Genomic DNA, 19,765 nt, shown 5'->3' with positions numbered 1-19,765 from the left:
CTGCCTTCCCATTCTTAGTTCCTGGAGGTTATGTAACCATAAAGTCAAATCAGGAGAGGAAAAGGGCCCAGTAAATCTGATGTTAGTTGGGTTGTTGTGTTGCCAGCAGATGTTCCAAATTTTTGTGATCTGTCCAGACTTGGCCAAGAGCTTTTTGTCTCATACAGTATAATTTCTCTCAGTGGGAGTCAGTTTCTGAGAGAAAAAGGTACAGGGATGAAACAACTGGTGAGGGCCTGTAAATTGCAAGACAACCATGCCTATTGCAAAGTCCAAGGCATTGGTTTCTATGAAAGCCTTTGTGAGGTCCAGGTGAGTCAGAATGGGGGCAGACAAAAACCTCTTTTTTTAAGCTACCAAAAGCTGCCTGTGTGTCCATAGACTAGGTGAACTTTGTCCTCTTCTTGAGGAGGGATATTGTATGAGCTACCAGGTTAGAGAATCCAGTAAAAATTTGCAAATCTGAGGAACTGCTGCACTTTGCACATATTTGAGGATACCTTCCACTCAGTGATGGCTGTAAACTTGCAGGGGTCCATAGCAAGTCTCACTGGAGAGATGACAGCCCAGAAACGCTATGGTATCCTAGTGAAATTCACAGTTCTCAGGCTTCATGTAGAGTTGATTTTTGCAAAGCCAATCAATAACAGCATGCGTGTGGTGGTCATGGAATTCTTGAGTCTTTGAAAAAATAAGAACATGGTCTTAAGTAGATTATCATAAATTCATAGAATATCAGGGTTGGAAGGGACCTCAGGAGGTCATCTAGTCCAAACCCCTGCTCAAAGCAGGACCAATCCCCAGACACATCTTTAGAAGATATCTCTGAAGACATTCATTCATGAAATGCTGGAATGTAGTGCTGAATGTAGACCAAACAGCATGACCAAGTATTCAAAATGGCCGTTTCTGGTTCAAAATGCTGTTTTTCATTCACCCCTCTGTCAGTTTGTATGCTCCACACAAATCTAGCTTTGTTAAGACTTGAGTCAAATGGAGTCTTTCCAATAGTTCATTTGTGAGAGGAAGCAGGTACTGACTACAGACAGTGATAATTGATACAAGGTTGGAGGGAGCCATCCTTCTTAGCCATGAAGAAAATAGGTGCTCCTGCTGGGGAGCTGAAGGGCAGATGAACCCCTTCCACAGATTTTGCTCGAGGTACTCCTGGAGGGTCTGCAGTTTGTGTTCAGATAGGGGCTAAATATGTTTGTTCCTGGTTGAAGGTCAATTGGACAATCATAACTGCAGAGGTAAAGTATCCATCTTCCATTTGTGGAAAACCTTGGCATTTTCTAGGTGCTTGGCAGGATTTCTGGACACTGCAGACAAATCTTCAGTTCACAACTCTGGATCCTTTGGGGGCTAGAGTGTGCCACAGAATACACCTGACCATTGGCTGGATCTGGGCAGGCTTACTCGTTGGCAGGGAACAGAAAAGTACCGGCTGATTTGGGGATCATGAGTGATGAACCAGGGGACACCACGGACAACCAGCAAGTGCAGAGCACACATGACCCCAAAATACAAGATCTTTTAGTGACCTCCCAGGTACTACCTCCAGGAGGGCTGTCTGATGTGCAGTGGGGCCTGAAGAGAGTAGTGACACATCAATAGCCTTGACAAGCACGGGGAAGTCTTTGCAAAGGCCATGAATTCGATGCATCTTAACAAAGTCCTGGAAAATGAGTTTGCCAGATGTGCATGAGTCGACCAATGCTTCTAAGTGGACATTGGGCATGGCAGAATGCTGGAGTCAGAGAGGGAGACGGAGCAGAGTTGTTTGGTGGCTGTGGGTTGCCAAGATTCTCGATGATAGGCAGCAGTGTTATTCGCTGTAGGGAGGAGAGGAGCACTGACCCAATCCAAGACCGCCCGCCCCATTGGTGTTGGGCTCTGGTGTTTCCCAACCTAGGGATGGGTTGAACTTTGGCTGGGCAACCTGCTGCAATGTGCCCAGGCATCCCACAATACAGGCACAACCCCAATGCCAAATGACAATTATTTTTGTCAGCAGAGAGGTGGGATCAGGCTTGGTCAAGTTGCATCAGTTCAGGTCTACTAGGGCAACTTGGGTCCCAGGAAATGGAAGAGTTCGGGCTGGCAAGGGTCAGGTGGTGTGTTGTTTTTCTTGGTCTCGTTCTGCTAGCTGATCATCAATCCTAATATGTAGATCAATACAGTACAATTAAGTCTCCCAGGCTAGGTGGAGGTTCTATCTGTGCTAGTTAATCTTGTATAGTGTCAGTGAGACCCTGCCTGAAGTGGTGATACTGCACGTCCTCATTCTATCAAAGTCTGTGGCCAGGCATTAAAATTCTGCTGTATATTTGGCAGCAGACCTGGGACCATGCCAGAGGGCATGGAGAGCAGCTTCTGCGGTATGTTCTTGATTAGAGCTGTCAAAGATGCCCACCATTGCCTGTACGAAGTTCTTGAAGTGTGTGAGGAGAGGATTGGATACCTTCAGGAGTGGGGTAGTCCACTTCAGGGCCTCTCCAGTGGGCAGACTAAGTGCTAAGCCCACTCAGAACCGACCCATGGGGTGCAACTGTGGCCGCAACATGAACTGGAGACAACATTGATTAAGGAACCCATGAAACTTGGCACAATCTCTGTCAAACTCATTGAGTAGGGGAAGCTTGGGTTCATGGAATGTGGATGTGAGAGATGTGGGTACCAAGGATGCTGCCTGGGCTTGGAGTGCGGCCATCTGGTCATGTAGTACGGTGACCTGAATCTGCAGTTTCTGCAGGACCGCAACAGTGTCTAAGAAGGTGGGATGGGCTCCCGCTGGGGTCCTTCTGGAGGGGAAGCTCCATGCCATGGGGCAAAGTCCCCTCTTATCTTCTGGGCTGCTCAAATTGTCACACACTGGGGTGTAGGTGGTGTGACCTAGTGGTTAGAACAGGAGTCTGACCTAGTGATTGGTGCAGCACCAGAGGGTAGATCCAGAGGCATGGTCAGGAGACAAGCCAATGGTTGGAGCCAGAGATCAGGAGGCATAATAGAACTATGAGCTGCCAATCTGATGTGGTTGTGAAAAAGGCTAATGCAATTCCAGGACGAGGTATTTCCAGTAGAGCAAAGGACGTATTATTACCATTATAGAAGGCACTTGTGAGACCTTATCTGGAATACAGTGTGCAATTCTGGTCTTCTATGTTTAAGAAAGATGAATTCATATTGGAACATATGCAGAGAAGGGCTACTAGGAGGATCAGAGGAATGGAGAACCTGCCTTACAAGAGGAGACTTAAGGAGCTTGACTTGTTTAGCCTAACAAAATGAAGGATGAGGGGAGATATGGTTGCTCCATATAAATACATCAGACGTATGACCAGGGAGGGAGAGGGCCAATGTTGGCACAAGGACAAATGGATATAACTGGCCATCAATAAGTTTAGGCTTGAAATTAGATGAAAGTTTCTAACCATCAGAGGAGTGAAGTCTGGAACAGCCTTCCAAGGAGAGCAGTGGGAGCAAAAAAAAAAATTAGTTTTAACACTGAGCTTGATAAGTTTATGGAGGGGATGGTATGATGAAACTGCCTACAATGGCATATGGCGCATCTGTGTCTGCTATTAGCAAATATCTTCAATGGCCAGAGATGGGACACAAGATGGCATGGGCTCTGAGTTACTACAGAGAATACTCTCCCAGGTGTCTGGCTGGTGGCTCTTGCCTACATGCTCAAGGTCTAACTGGTCATCGTATTTGGTGTTGGGAAGTATTTTCCCTCAGCTTAGATTGGCAGAGACCCTGGGGATTTTTTGCCTTCCTCGGCAGGGTAGGGCATTCATCACTTGTTGTTTTGAACTAGAGTAAATGATGGATTCACTGTAATTTGAAGTCTTTAAATCAAAATTTGAGGCCTTCTGTAACTCAGCCAGAGATGATGGCCCTACTACAGGATTGGGTGAGTGAGGTTCTGTGGCAGCAATGTGCAGGAGGTCAGACTAGATTATTATGATTAAGGCTACGTTTATGTCACAGAGATCATGGAAGTCATGGAATCCTCTGCAACATTCTCTGCTTCAGCCCCATGGGCTGCGGGACTCTGGAGCTGGCAGCCAGCAGGGGCCTGGCAGGGTTCCAGCGACAGTCGACAGGGGCCCCCTGCAATGTTCCAGCCCTCCCAGGGTTCCAGCGACAGATGACAGCCTTGCGCAGGGAAGCGGGGAGGCAGAGGGGGACACCTACGGCGAGCAGCTGGCGTGTCCCATTTTCTCTTTGGGAAATATGGTCACCCTGCAGCTCCCTGCTGTTGTGGGTGGAGGGGAAACCAGCCCCACAGCTCCTAGCCACCATGGTGGCAGGGGAAACCATGGAGCCACAGCAGCAAAAGTCACAGACAGGTCACTGCTTCCATGAATTTTTGTTTATTGCCCGTGACCTGTCCATGACTTTTACTAAAAATATCCATGACGAAATCTTAGCTTTAATTATGATGGTCCCTATGAGTCTATGAGAACCAAAAAGCACAACTGGAGTTGTGGTTAGGAGACAAGCTGGTGGTTGGAGCCAGAAGTTCAGCAGAAGGTAGGGACTACGGCTGGAGTGGGAGCAGACATGGGTTGGAGTGAGGGCCGGTATTGGAAACAGGTCTGGTACAGCTGCAGGCGTGGAATGCACTGAGCAGCCACCGTGCTGCTGTTGCTACAAGGCTTAAATGGTGAGCTGTTGTCCCTTCTGTCCAATCAGGGAGCGCAGTCACGTAGTGAAAGTTTACTGGGCCCAGACAAACTCATTGGGTTGCTAGGTGAGTTCCTGACACAAGCCTGACTGGTTGTGTGTTGTCCAACTGGCAGCCCATGGATGATTCCATGTGGCCCCTATGGAGGATGCCATTTCATAGAACAAACCTCTGCACAGATTGATCTTGCATGCACCATATATGTGAGGTCAGTCTGCATGGAAAACACCATTTTGGACAGCCAAAGGCATGCAAGGGAGTTGTTGCATGCCTTACTACAACTGTCACAGAATGCCATTGCTGGCCTCCAAATCTCTTCCCCCCTCTTTCAGGTTCTCTTACCCTTTGCCTCTTGGCCTTCCCATTTTCCTCCAGTTGCCCCCTTCTTTTGAGCCACTTTAATGGCCTCCATCAATCTTTTCCCTTCCTCCTTGGTCCCCTCTATCTCTTATCATCCTTCTTGGAGCCACCCCCTGACCTCCACCACAAACTCTCTCTCATATTCACTCTTTTCATCCACACCCCTTTCTCCTTGTTTGTATCTCTATTTTCTCCTCTACTTGGGCCACCACCTGATTCCTTGTCTCCTCCTGGACCGCCCTCACCCATCTTCTGTCCCCCTTCAACAAAAACAACAATAGAGGGGAGAAAATGTTTTGAAACTGCTATGCAGGCGGACAGGCTGATTGACCCCTCTCTATTTGCACTCTCCCTTAGTGCCTCAACATTCTGTTATTTGTGTGTATGCTCCTGTTTCCCCCCACCCTTCATGTAGAAGCGTCTGGCTTTCTCCCACGATCAGGATGGGGCTGTAATTCATCTCAGAGCACATACGTTTTTCTCTCGGTTTTATATGCATTTTAAGTCTTCAAGGGCCCAGCATTATGCAGTGGAAGAATTAAGGCTCTTTGTCTTTTAGAACCTTCACAGATTTAGTTAAGATCCAGGTGTTAGTTGCCATGGTAACAGCATCTCTAACACAGAAGGCAACAGCACAGGTGGTCAGTTTTGAATTAAATATGCAAATACATTTTAATGCCAGGGATGGAAGATTCAGTCTAGAATTCAGACTGATCAGATACAAAATTAACAAAAAGGAGGAAAGACTGGCAAGAGGGGGAAGCAGAGAGATGAGTAAACCCAAGATGCTGAGTCTTTATTCTCCTCTTCTGTTCTGTTTAGGTTTATATTGCCATACTCATCATCACAGTATCTGAGCACCTTCCAGTAGTGCATTAAGCCATGTGGCTAACATTTTTCATATGTTGCTTGTGTGCAGCAGTATTTGGTTTTGGGAGGGTCTTCTTCTGATACTTTTTTTTAATGTACATGCTACTATGTCTTTGTTAGAGAAGGCAGATGAAAGAAGTGTGCCTTCACTAGGAGTGAAATATGGTATGTTTGTGATGGTCCTTAATTCTCCTGGTGTTTGCTCCACAGTCTCAGACCCTCCTCCCGCCCAAGAAAGCTCTATCTGCTGCACAGCTGAGCTTTGTTAGAAAGCTCATTTGTGCCTGAGGAGTAGAGTTGTTAACCATGGTCTTAGACCATTAGGTGGTCTTTGAGATACACTTGGCCCAGGCCATTGATTGCTTGTGACAAATACATCCTCTTCCCTCCACATGATTTATGATTAGCTCATAGAAAAATTTCTGATGGAACAGTTTTCTATCAAAAAATTCTGATTCAATGAAAGCAATAAGTTTTGTGGGGATGTATCGATTTTGTCAAAATTTTCCCAGAAAATGTTTGAAATGGTTAATTTCATGTCAACTGTTATATTAATTATATTATATTATTAAAGTCAAAACAAATGTTTCAATAAGATCAAAACTAAATATTTTCTGAATATTTCATTTGGCAAAAAAATCAGAACTTTTGACTGTTCATCTTAGTTTGAGACAAAACCAGATTTTAAAACCTTGAAATTTCCAGCAGGATAGAAATTCCGAATTTCATCTCGTTCCATTTATGATGTTACTGTCCCTTCAGATACAGCATTGATCTTTCTGGGCTAGACTGCGACTTCGCCTACGTGTCTGTGCTGGGGACTGAGAGAGAGTAAGGGTATTTCTACACTAGTGACTGGACATGTATCCAGGCACTTAGTTGCACCATAACCCCTCTATTGTTCCTATTGTCCACACCTAAACCCCAGGAGTACGTGGCTGAAGGTGAGTACAGGGCGAGTAAGCTAGCACACCTCTGGCGTATCGGTAAGTACATACCTCAGGCTGTCACATGACCCTTTACCCATGTCAGTGTGCTGTGCAGACAGGGATAAGAGGTGTGTACCAAGTCTTGAGTTTCAGTAGTTCGCCACCCTATTCCCCAAAATGCACTGACCTCTGACCCTTACCCTAATCTATAAAGGTACCTGTCCCCCCCCACCCCCCATTTTCACTGGTCGTAGTGATCTGTGCTAACCACATCAGAACAATTTTCCGCTGTGCTATTTTGATCGGTACAGGTGAACATGGATCCTGGTCCGAGAGCAGCTGCCTGGCTTGCCGACCACATCTGAGAACTGATCAATGGGTGGTCAGAGTACGACTTTGCCTGGAGCATCTGAAATGTACACCGGTACCAGGAAATTTCATGGAGGCAGAAGCAGGCAGGTATTTAGCAGCCTCCGGCCCAGTGCCAGGAAAGTATAAAGCACTTGAGGCTCATTTGGTCAGCAATGTTCCTGTGGCCAAGGATTTTACCTAGAACCAAGTCTAGTTTGTTACATTTTAGCTACTAGAGAGTGTTCTGTCTTTGTTTCTCTTGTAACCATTTCTGCTGTTAATATCTTAGGCCTTGTCTACACTACAGGACTATTTCGAATCTACTTAAGTCGAATTTGTGGATTCGACCTTATGAAGTCGAATTTGTGTATCCATACTAAATACACAAATTCGAACTTCTGAGTCCACATTCACCGGGCCAGCGTCGACTTTGGAAGCGGTGCACTGTGGGAAGCTATCCCACAGTTCCCGCAGTCCCCGCTGCCCATTGGAATGCTGGGTAGAGCTCGCAATGCCTGCTGGGTGAAAAAATGTGTTGAGGGTGGTTTTGGGTAACTGTCATCATTGAACCGTCAATCACGCCCTCCCTCCATGAAAGCGCCGGCGGGAAATCTGTTCGCGCCCTTGTCTGGTCGGTTACAGCGCGGACGCCACATCACTGCGAGCATGGAGCCCGCTGCGATCATCGCTGCACTTATGGCCGTTGTCAACTCCTCGCACCTTATCGTCCAGAGTGGCGCAGGCCTCTCACAAAGCAGCCGGGCAGTGGAGATCATGGTGGCAATGTGGTGTGGAACCGATTCTGGGCCCGGGAAACAAGCACAGACTGGTGGGACCGCATAGTGCTGCAGGTCTGGGATGACACAGAGTGGCTGCGAAACTTCAGGATGCGTAAGGGCACTTTCCTTGAACTGTGTGACTTGCTGTCCCCTGCCCTGAAGCGCCAGGACACACGCATGCGAGCAGCCCTGAGTGTGCATAAGCGAGTGGCCATTGCTCTCTGGAAACTAGCAACGCCAGACAGCTACCGGTCAGTAGCGAACCACTTTGGCGTGGGCAAATCTACCGTGGGGATTGCTGTCATTCAAGTAGCCCACGCAATCGTTGAGCAACTGCTCTCAAAGGTAGTGACTCTCGGAAATGTCCAGGTCATCATAGATGGCTTCTCCGCGATGGGATTCCCAAACTGCGGTGGGGCTATAGATGGGACTCACATCCCTATCCTGGCACCAGCCCACCAGGCCAGCGAGTACATTAACCGAAAGGGCTACTTTTCAATGGTGCTGCAAGCTGTGGTGGACCATAGACGTTACCAACATCAACGTCGCAAGGTTCATGACGCGCGTGTGTTCAGGAACTCTGGTCTGTTTAGACGACTCCAGGCAGGTACTTTCTTCCCGGACCACAAAATAACGGTTGGGGATGTGCAGATGCCTACAGTGATCCTCGGGGACCCGGCCTACCCGCTAATGCCCTGGCTCATGAAGCCTTATACAGGCGCCCTGGACAGTGCGAAGGAACTCTTCAACTACCGGCTGAGCAAGTGCAGAATGGTGGTGGAGTGTGCTTTCGGACGTCTCAAGGGGAGATGGCGGAGCTTACTGACTCGCTCGGACATCAGCGAAAAGAATATCCCAGTAGTTATTGCTGCTTGCTGTGTGCTCCACAATCTATGTGAGAGCAAGGGCGAGACCTTTGGCCGCTTGGGAGGTTGAGGCAAATCGCCTGGCTGCTGTTTACGATCAGCCAGACACCCGTGCCGAGAGAATATCCCAGCGGGAAGCGCTGTGCATCAGGGAGGCTTTGAAAGCGAGTTTCCTCGCAGAGCAGGGTAACCTGTGACTGTCTACTTGATTTTAAGAGAGCCTGATCATGGGCCTGTGTCTGTATGTGTCCAGTTAGATCTGAGCTCACAAACCCGGTTCTCCAAGTTTCCCCCACTTCCAAAGCACGTTTTAAAACTAATGAAACGTAACAGTACTTAATAATAAATCTTTCGTTGACTTTGCATTTCTGTTTCTTGGTTGAAACATGTACAGCATACACCACACAGACTGACCCTGGTGCCTAGTGACTGCAGTCTGTGTGTGCCCTGCAGTTGACCCTGCACCCAAGTCTGTACCATGGTACTGTGGGCTATGCACTGCAATTACAATCCCCCCCCCCCACACCCACAGAAAGTCTTCTGACACAAGAAACGTGACGGAAACAGTGAGTAACACCAACCGCTGTTTTTAAACTTGGAGTGGACTGGTTGATGCTGTAAGGAAACCTCCTTCTTGTAACTTTGGGTGAGGGGACAGGACTTCTTCTCTCTTGACACAGTGTCCCTCCACTGTCTCTGCTCTCGCCTCCGCTCTGGAGCAGGCCATCAGTTCCTGGAACATGTCGTCCCTAGTCTTTTTCTTTCGGCGTCTAATCTGAGCCAGCCTCTGCGAGGGGGATGCCGGGGCAGTCCGGGAAAGAGCCGAAGCTGTGTGATGCGAAAAAGTAGGTGATTTCCTTGAACACATACATGTTTGCCAACAGTAAACACAGTCTAGTCAGTTTCAGTTAACAAGACCAAAGAGGGAACCAAGTCTCAAGATCTCATCATTGGCGGAGCCATTGCACTGGACAGCACACAAGCGAGGAGACAGCTGCATCCCTCTTGCACAAAGTCCTGGTAAGCCTTACAGTACATACTGCTTATCAGTTAGTGGTTAGCTGTGCTCTCCTGCTAAAGGAAATGTGCAAAGCAGAAAGGATGAGCCTTTTGCAGCCCCTCCCGCCAGTGCACGGGAATGATCAATGGATGCTTGTTCTCTGTGGCCTCTCGCACGTGGCTGTTAGTCGAGGGTCATTGTTATGCAACCTAATTGTAAACCATTAACAATAGTAACACTACACTAATTGCCCTACTTAGATGCAGTATTTGCAGAACGAGATCACCCTGAGGCGGGTCACTCGTGCCCAGAAAGACAGGATGTTACGGGACGCACTGCACAGACCAGGACCATATGCAGCAATGCTAGTCGAGGCAATGGTTCCACTCTATATTCGGATGTCCTGGCGTGGAAGAGTCTGCTTCCACGGAGCGCCCAACAAGGCACCTCTTCCGACGAACCTCATGCGGAGGCTTTGCGAGGAACTGAGTGACACCTTCGTGGAAATGTCGCTAGAGGATTATTTTTCTATCCCCATTTGTGTGGACCTTCTCTTTATATAGTTTAATATTTAGAATTTTGTAAATACAGTTTCTATTTTTTCTATAACAATGTTACAAAAAATAAATGTTTATACGTGTGTAGCACTTACCGCCTGATCCTTCCCCTGATTCCGAGTCCGGGTTAACGGCAGGGGAGGGTTGGTAGGGGATCTCTGTGAGGGTGATGAAGAGATCCTGGCTGTCAGGGAAAGCGGGAGTGTGTTCGCTGTCACCTGCGCCGTCCTCAAAAGACCCTTCCTCAGCTTCCCCATCGGCGAACATCGAGGAGGAACTGTCCCGATACACTATTCCGTCCTCGGAGTCCACCGTCACTGGTGGGGCAGTGGTGGCAGACCCACCTAGAATGGCATGCAGTGCCTCGTAGAAGCGGCATGTCTGGGGCTGTGCTCCCGAGCGTCCGTTTGCCGCTCTGACTTTTTGATACCCTTGTCTTAGGTCCTTGACTTTCACGCGGCACTGCATCGCATCCCGGCTGTATCCTTTCTCTTTCATGGCTTTCGAGACCTTCTCGAAGGTCTTCGCATTCCGCTTGCTGGAGCGCAGCTCCGAGAGCACAGACTCCTCGCCCCACACAGCGATCAGATCCATGACTTCCCTGTCAGTCCATGCTGGGGACCTCTTTCTATTCTGGGATTGCCCGGACTCCTCTGCTGGAGAGCTCTGCATCGTGGCAGGTGCTGCGGAGCTCGCCCTGATGTGCAACCAGAACGTCAGATTCAAAGTGCCCAGACAGGAAAATGAATTCAAATTTTCGCGGGTCATTTCCTGTGTGGCTGGGCAGAGAATCCAAGCTCGGACTGCTGTCCAGAGCGTCAACAGAGTGGTGCAGTGTGGGATAGGTCCCGGAGCTACTAAGTTCGATTTGCATCCACACCTAGCCTAATTCGAGCTAGCCGTGTCGAATTTAGCGTTACTCCACCTGCCGGGGTGGAGTACCAAATTCGAACTAAAGAGCCCTCTAGTTCGAATTAAATGGCTTCCTGGTGTGGACGGTTGAGCGGTTAGTTCGAATTAACGCTGATAAATTCGAATTAAAGTCCTAGTGTAGACCAGGCCTTATACTTGTACTCACTTCAAATCTATCTCTTTGTAGTTAAATAAACGTGTTTTATTTTTTTAAATCAAAATGAATCCAGTGTTGTGTTTAAACTGAACTGTTTGGTAATTAAAGTAGCAAACTGTTGCATATTGACCTCTCATAGAGGTAATGGACTCTAATATCTGATCTGCCCAGGAGAGGGCTGGACAGTTCAGAACAAACGTTTTGGGGAAAGTTCGGCACTGGGAGCGTATTGGGGTCAGCCGATAGTCGGGGGGTGGAGTGAGGGCAGCCGGCTTCAGCAGTGTTACTGAGCATGCTCAGTCCATGTGAGCATGCTCAGTACAAGCCAAGCAGCAAATGTGTGTGTGTGGGGGGGGTTCACTCCGCACGCCCTGCCCCCATGTGTCCCCTCAGTGTGACTGGAGTGTTGCTGACAGGCTTCAGCTTTAAAAGGACACTCAGGGTGTGACCTGTATATTGTTAGGCTGTTTGTGAGCAGCCTAGGTTGGGAGCTACAACAGCAAACGGTTGCGAGGCACCCAGGATTATAGGGCAGGCAGTGACACATCCCCTCACAGGTATGGACTGCACCCTGGAATGTGACACATGCCCATCACACATGCCCAGTCTAGGATGAGCTGGAGCAGGTGTCAAGGGCTTCCAGTACATAAGAACATAAGAATGGCCATATGGGGTCAGACCAAAGGTCCATCTAGCCCAATATCCTGTCTTCCGACACTGGCCAATGCCAGGGGCTCCAGAGGGAATGAACAGAACAGGTTATCATCAAGTAATCCATCCCCTGTCGCCCATTCCCAGCTTCTGACAAACAGAGGCTAGGGACACCATCCCTGCCCATCCTGGCTAATAGCCCTTGATGGACCTATCCTCCATGAATTTATCTAGTTCTTTTTTGAACCCTGTTATAGTTTTGACCTTCACAAGATCCTCTGGCAAAGAGTTCCACAGGTTGACTGTGTGTTGTGTGAAGTAATATGCCATGCATTGCTTTGTGTCTGTGAGTTTGAACTGCAGTATTGAAGCCAGGGCATTGTCATGCCCCATCCCCTTACCAAAGCCCTCCATCTTTCCCCCTCCATTGAGCCCTCACTCTGCTCCATCCCAAAACGGTCCCTGAGCAAGACATGGTTATAAAGCAATGATTTTATTGATTTCCCATGAACAAGTATTATGCATGTGGCTAAAGCTGTTTTAAAAACAGATTATTCCTGAAAAATCATTGTGCCCCCTGTATCTGTGGTTCGAAGTGGAGAGGGAGTTAGGTGAGGGAAGGGGAAGGGCACCGTTTTAGAACGGTTTGGTTGTCTGAGGGGAAGTTAACTGCAGTGGTCCTTTCTCCTTTGGAAGATTGCAACACTTTTACTGCCTCTCCCCATGGTGCACAATTTGGAGGAAATGGCGGTGGAAGAAGGATTGGTCTGGTGGTTGGGGTACATACCGTGCGGGGCCCCTTTGTAGTAGAGAGGCAAGGGGCTTGTGGTGCTGATCTGAAACTTCAAGGAACCAGATCAAACTGTGGTGTGTCTCTTTCTTTCCCTGTCCTTTTCGTGATTGTTAGGCAGGCCCAGCAGCAGGATTTCCTGGTGATGCCATGGTATGTGTTTGCACAGAAACTCTGTGTGCCGAGAATAGTGTCACTTTCCAGTTGAATTGCCTCCCAGCCCTGTAAGTTTATTTCAGCAAATTTCTGGTATAGCAGTAATTCCATCTGGGCCTTGAAGTTCAATGACAGTGCAAATCTGTTTGGTCCACCTTCATATCTGACTAAATCCCTCCATTCAGCAATACGTAGAGCTGTGATCATTAAGAGAGACATCTCTCTAACTAGATTTCTGGATCTTCTGCAAAGGACTGGAAAGCCACCCCTTTTTCCATTCTGGTACTTTGAAAAGCACTATGTTCTCCAAATGTTGGCTGGCCTTTAAAGAAAAAATTGCAAATTGGCAACATAGCTCCTGGAAGGAACTGCCACCTCTCTCCTCTCCCCCTCGCCCCCAAAACACTATGAATATTTAATTTTTTTGAAAACATTAATACATTTTTCTTACCATTAGCCTCTGCTCCTTCCTCGTGAATTGGAAAAGCTGTCCTGAGGACTAAGGATAGTCTAACAGTTGCATTTGTGGAATGCTGAAAAGTATAAAAATTGTGGCCTTCTACAGCACAGTTAAGTTATGTGGGAAAATTTCTTCTAAAGGAAAAAAATATATAATGCTACTCTTCTCTTTGAATTGGCAGGATCTTCTGCTCCTGAAAAGAAAACTATTCCATGAGGAGGGCAGGAGCTGCCCCCCAGAGACAGCAGAGGCAGATAGAGAAGGACACTGGAAGAGCTTCTCATTGGCATGGACAGGAGGAACAAGGAAAAGTTTGAGTTCCTCAGGGCATGGAGGGAGTGGGCTCTTCAGCAGGAAGAGACACTGATGAACTGGTTCATGGAGCAGGGGGCAGGCCATAGGCAATGAGAGCATTCCCTAAGGGGAAAGCTGATAGAACAAGTGGCCAAATGAATTCAGGGGACACTGATCCTGTCCATGAACCATCACCACCACTTCCTCTGGCTGCCACCCAGGGTACTGCTGAGCCAGAGGATCTTCTTTTTGGTACCCCTCCCTCCAAGTGACCAGGTGGGGGACATGGAGCCTGCACAATTCCTAGGACCACACCCTCCACTGGTACCCAAAATCTGTCCCAGGGGGACCCTCCTGAGCATCTAGGAGGGGAATGATGAGCCTGCAAAAGTCCTGGAAACCCACCAAGTGCCCGCCCCAATCCATTGCTGGAGATGTCCCCATAAGCATTCCCCACCCCCATTCTCCCTTGTCAGAGGGAGGACAAGGAGATGGATGCTGAGACATTAACATTTGGCCAGTGTTCACAGATTTGTTCCCTTGATGTTTTAAATATTGTTGGTTTACGTTTATTTTTTAAAGAGTTTTAATTACATGTTCCATCAAGTACTTTTAATAAATGTTATAGTTTCCTTGACTTGTGTGTGGACACTACTTCCGAAGTATAATGAAGTGAAGCTGTTTTCAGGTTTGGGATTAGGCCCCATAATTCAGAGCACATGAAATTGAATGGTGTATCATTGTCTGGTGCCATGATACCAAAAACACTTTTCCGTCTGTTCCTCCCCCTGCTCCTGCATCACCAGCTCAGGTTCAGAAATACCCCAAGTCCCAAGGATACACAGGAGGGATGGGGAAAGTGCAGTTAGAGTTGTGTGCTTACGGAAAGCACTACTGGTTTACAACACAGCAAAACTCTGCAACACAGAAAAGCGGTAGGTGAACGTCTTTATGGCTTAGTTCGCATGTAGAAAATTGAAATTCCAATAACAATGCAGACAATGACTACATCTGCCACTACTCTGTGATTAAACGACCCTCCCCCCACAAACCCTGACCAGTTTCAACCATATCAGGGACTAGCGCTCCATAACAGCTGCTAAATGCAGTTTGCACCACTGACAGTGAATGGTTTAAAATAAAAAAGAATGGCTGCATACCCCACTCCCAAGAAAAGGTTGATAAGGTTAACAGAGATTGAGTTCTGTCGTTAGCAGAGAAGTAAAGAAATGTGAACAGTGAAGACGAAAGCATTGCACAATGACTGCATTACTACTTGGCTGCCACCCTCCACAGCACAGACACAACCCTACAGAGAGAACTCAGTTGAGGTGCCCTGTTATCATTGTCTTCAGTGGGTGCACTGTCACAGGCACGGATGGCTAGTAATCTTATGGCTACTGGGGAAAAAAACTTCTCACAAAGCTATGTAGCCCCACAAATATATGTTAATGTTCCCTCATGTGCTTTTCCAGCAGCTGCACAGGGTGTGAAGGTGTCCCTTAGTCATCTTCTGCCTCTCTGCTGTGCCAAGATAAGTGCACATATGGCATCCCTGATTTCCCTTGCTCACTGGCAGCCATGACTCATGTGCATGTGGGTGTCATCTGACTGCCTGTGCAGCGTTTGTAAACCAGACTTGTCCTGTGTCCACTTAGGCCTGAATCCCTCCCCTTCACCCTCACAAAGACTATGGAGTGCGCAGTGGGTGATGATTATAAGCACAGCGTTTGCCACATTGGCATCCAGAGGGGTGTGCACCCCCACAACCATTCAGAAGTTACTGAGTTAGTAACTGAATTCCATTTTTCAAGGGTCATTGGTCTCAGGGTATGGTTTCATGAGCGAAGTTAGGAGCAGGTGTGTGGGGTCCCCAAAATAACATTTAGCACAGACAGACTATACAGAACAATATCATTTCTGGGGAATAAAATCCCTTCTTCCCCTTTCAGGTACAATCCTGATCTCCTCAGCATTCTAGCCTCATGAACCTATCCAGTGTTTTCCATGTTTGTATTCACTAATCTGCCTCTGTGGTCCACCAAGCCTTGCAGCATGAGTTGATAGTAACCATTTCAGTTCATCTATTCACTTGTCCCTCATGGTGGGTAAAGTACTGGGATATGGGTTCACTGATGGCCCCTGCACAGTTCAGAAACCCCATTCTCTGAAATCCAACTATTATTTCTGGAACATTTTTGATGGTAACCACCCATGGGTAGCTCACAGTGTTAATTGCCTCACAAACTTGCATAACCATAGGCCTGATGGTGGACTTTCCGACCTCAAAGTGGTTTACAAGAGACCATGTTGGTACCAGGAGCAATGTTCCACCCAAGGGCATATCATGGCAATACTGGCTTTCACCATATCTGTACCACCTGAGCTGAATGAATTGTCATTGACCCTCCAGGTCAGCTGTCTTTAATGTTCTGCCCAAATTTCATCCAACATCTCGCCAATTGGTTATTTCACTGCATAACCATTTAGCCCACAATAAGGAGCAGGACCAGAACAAGATCATCATCCCATCACTCCATGTCTTCCACTCAGTTTGACAGGGAATAACAGTGAAGGGGGCATGATTAGGAACTGCCAATGGCAAATGTGTGAAGGTGGGGGACAGTACCAACAACACAGAGCAAAGCAAATCCTAGAGTGTCTCCTTGCGATGCACAGATCCCTGGGCTACTGCCCCTAACAACAGTGACTGTGTGGATGTGGGTATACAATATAATGTGGACTCTTGGTGCATGTATGGGGAGCATGAACAAGCATGTACATGGTCCAGTAACCGAGTATTGGTGCCAGTGTAGACATAGCCTAAGACTCCCTTCACATGGGCTAAGTTGAGTCCATGCCACAAAAGTAAGTGAGTACTGTGTCGTGAACTACTGCAACATAAGCACTGCCCCTCGCTCAGAGCCATGCCAAAGTTAAAAAAATAAGCCCAATGCCATGACTGAAAGAGATCTTGTCGACATCTTTAGTCATCCCTGTGAACAATAGGAACAAGGATCTCGTCTCTTATGGCATCTCTTTCTCTGCCACATATATAAACTATCCAAGTAGAGTATAATAATTTGTGTTTCATCTGATGATAAAACTTTGTGCCAGAATTTTCTACATTTTCCAAAGTTGTCTTGATTAAATTGCTATTAATTATGGTTTCATACTGACTGTGGCAAAGTCATCATTCAAAAACACAGGGCTGACATAAATTGTAATGACTCCAGAGGGTGAGTGGTGATGAAAAATTAGCTCATTATTTTATTTATGGAAATATAAAAGTAATTAAGTTTGTTTAATCAGGAGTGTTTAATTTAATGTATCTAATTACAAAGCTGAAAATGTTAAAATTTTGCTTAAAAATTGAAATAAATACAGCAAAATGTCAACCAGAAAGATCTAGGCCTCAGTAATGTAATATTCCATACCAAGGAGTCGTAATCCAAAATGCAAACTGAGGGCTTGAAGCAAAATCCTTTAAATTCAAAGGAACAATTCCTATTGACTTCAATGGGTTTTGGATCAGGCCTTGAGTGCCTCAGCAGGGATTGTGGTCGAAGTGTCCATTTTAGCTCTGGAGTCTGTCCCAGGTTGCCATCAAAAGAAGCCTTTCATTCAGCACCAGGAACGAGACTGGGTGATCAAAAAGCCATTCTGGACTGCCCACCTTGAACTCACTCCCCTGAACACATATTCATCCCACGCTAAGCCTCAATCCAGCAAAGCATTTAAGCACATGCTTGGGCCTACTTGTTTGCCTGAAATCAACATACTCTTAAATTCGTTGCTGGATTAGCGCCCTTATCACCACCACTACAGAAGTCACACTTTATAGTGCCACCGATGTTACACTTTATGAAATAACACCTATCACTAAGGTATATCAGATGTCCTCTAGATTATTTCTAGGGCGTCACTTGTGTAGGTCCGAGAGAGTTTTTCTCCCTTTAATGTGTCACAAATTTTATAGTTTTGATGCTGCCTAAATATGTTTACTACATTTTAATGATATCATGCATTTTGAAGCTAAAGACATAAAATGTCAAAAGAAACGCAATCTTTATTTACATTGTTTTAGACCCACAGTAAAGGACAGAGTAAGAATTAGCGTGTATATTGTAAGCATACAGCCATGTTTGGCGCCTAGAAATTGAAATATGAAGATCCAGTTACAGTGTTTTTTTTATAAAAAGAGAATGAATAATAATATAAACTTACTGTCTACTATAGCATTACTTTGCTTTATACAGATTTTAATTCAGAATGTACCATATTCGTGGGATAACTTAGATTTATTCCTGCTGTTTTAAATGTCTAATGAAGTTGTGTTCTTTCCTCTGAAATTCATAACTAAAGCTGTGTGTGTTTGATTTGTGTTCTGTGACATCTAGCTAGTGGCCCTGAGTGAGCATCTTTGTAAACTCCACCCCACCATATTTACCACCATCCTATGTATATAGTGTGTTTCTAGTGGAATATCTTTCTATAATTTGTATGCAGGAGTTCATTTCTTCACAAATAACTTTCATATCCTCTTTCTAACTGCTAGACCCCAAGACTGAACTGGGCAAACTTGGTTTATGACTCCATGCATTGCCCAGCTAAGTATAAAGATACTTATCTACAAGCAGGAGAGAAAGATAAGCTTCTGCTGGCTTCTGATTCCTGCAAGAAACAGGCCAACAAGAAGATGCATGAGGAAATTATGTCCTTCCAGGAGGAGATTAAGTAGGGTGACCAGATGTCCCATTTTTAAAGGGACAGTCCCGGTTTTTGGGACTTTTTCTTATATAGGTGCCTATTACCTGCCACCCCCTGTCCCGTTTTTTCACTGTTGCTATCTGGTAATCCTAAGATTAAGGCTTTCCAGGAGAAGATGAACATTTCCCAGGAAAGAATGAAAATTTTCCATGAAAAAATGAAAGGTTTTGGGGAAAAGTCTACAGCTTTCCCAGAAAAGATCAAAGCCTTTTGTAAGAAGAAAAAGAGCTTCTGGAGGGAAATGAAACCTCTCCAGGACAATATCAAAGCCTTCCAGGAATACAAGGCTTTCTGGGAGAAGCAAAGAACTTTAAAGAAAGATGAAGGAGCCTTCCAGGAGGCAGAAGATGCTTTCACAAAAAGGAAAATACCTTCCTGGTAGGAGAACTAGGTTTTTAGTGAGAAGCAAATGTTCTTCCAAGATGGAGATGTTAGCTGCTGCAAAAAGTTTGGGGATGTCAGGGAGAAGGAAAAGGCTATAGGGAACAAGGTGAGGCTATCTCTAAGGAAGAGGAAGCTCTCTGGGAGAAGGAATAGTCCTCTTGGAAGAAGAAACTTTTACACAAGGACAGCAATTACATTAAGCTGTATTGATTGATTGTCGAGGCCATGTTCATGTAAGAGGAAGGGTGCAGCACTAGGCATGGTGTAAATGAGTCTCTTGGAATTAAGTCCTTGTTTAGTTTCTTCTTCTATGTCAGTAAATATCATGAAGCCGCTATGTGACAGCCTAATTTATCAACCTTTCACCTTCAACCAGGGCAACTGGGATTTGATAAATCTTGGCTCTCAAAGTAGTGATGCTCTAACAAGACAGTCCTTTTAACTGAAATTCTAAAAATGAGTGTCAGTAAATTGGTTAGGGACTTGATAAGAAAAGCTCGTTCTGAAATTCCATTCCACCCGCTATCCAGCTTGAAATGTTATCCAGCGCGTGACAAGTTGCTGAGAGGGTAGTGACTTCACAAGAAAGCTGGGACTATCAGCATCTCATACTGGAAATGCTTTATACCAGTAGTGCCCTAGGGGGGGTGCAGAGGAACCTCCGGACAGGGGTGTGCAGCAGGGCCTGGGCCAGCCCCCACCGGGGGATGGGGGAAGGGAGTGCCATCCAGCCCTGCTCTGCTCCTAGCTCCGCTCTGGCCCCTGATCTTGGCTGTTGGACCC

The 19,765-nt window shown here is 46.5% G+C and overlaps 1 protein-coding gene and 1 long non-coding RNA gene across 3 annotated transcripts in view; both read left to right on the top strand.

Annotated features, from left to right (window-relative positions):
• Positions 1-7,128, top strand: part of LOC123354698 — a 44,767-nt gene extending 37,639 nt beyond the window's left edge. For both annotated transcript variants that reach the window (XR_006574826.1, XR_006574825.1), the window contains one exon: positions 6,689-7,128. This is a non-coding gene — a long non-coding RNA (uncharacterized LOC123354698). The remainder of the gene's footprint in view (positions 1-6,688) is intronic.
• Positions 7,129-8,732: 1,604 nt separating this feature from the next.
• LOC123361652 (coiled-coil domain-containing protein 70-like) lies at positions 8,733-18,980 on the top strand (the record flags this gene model as incomplete). The annotated part of the gene is made up of 3 exons (XM_045001699.1): positions 8,733-8,752; positions 11,050-11,071; positions 18,693-18,980. Coding segments are annotated over 3 exons (330 nt in total), but the record flags the coding sequence as incomplete, so codon positions are not given.
• Between the last annotated feature and the right edge of the window lie 785 nt (positions 18,981-19,765).

This window comes from Mauremys mutica, chromosome 1, assembly GCF_020497125.1.
Source record: "Mauremys mutica isolate MM-2020 ecotype Southern chromosome 1, ASM2049712v1, whole genome shotgun sequence".
NCBI lineage: Eukaryota > Metazoa > Chordata > Testudines > Geoemydidae > Mauremys > Mauremys mutica.
The sequence above is the reverse complement of the archived record's forward strand: the minus strand, read 5'-3'. Positions and strand labels throughout refer to the sequence as shown.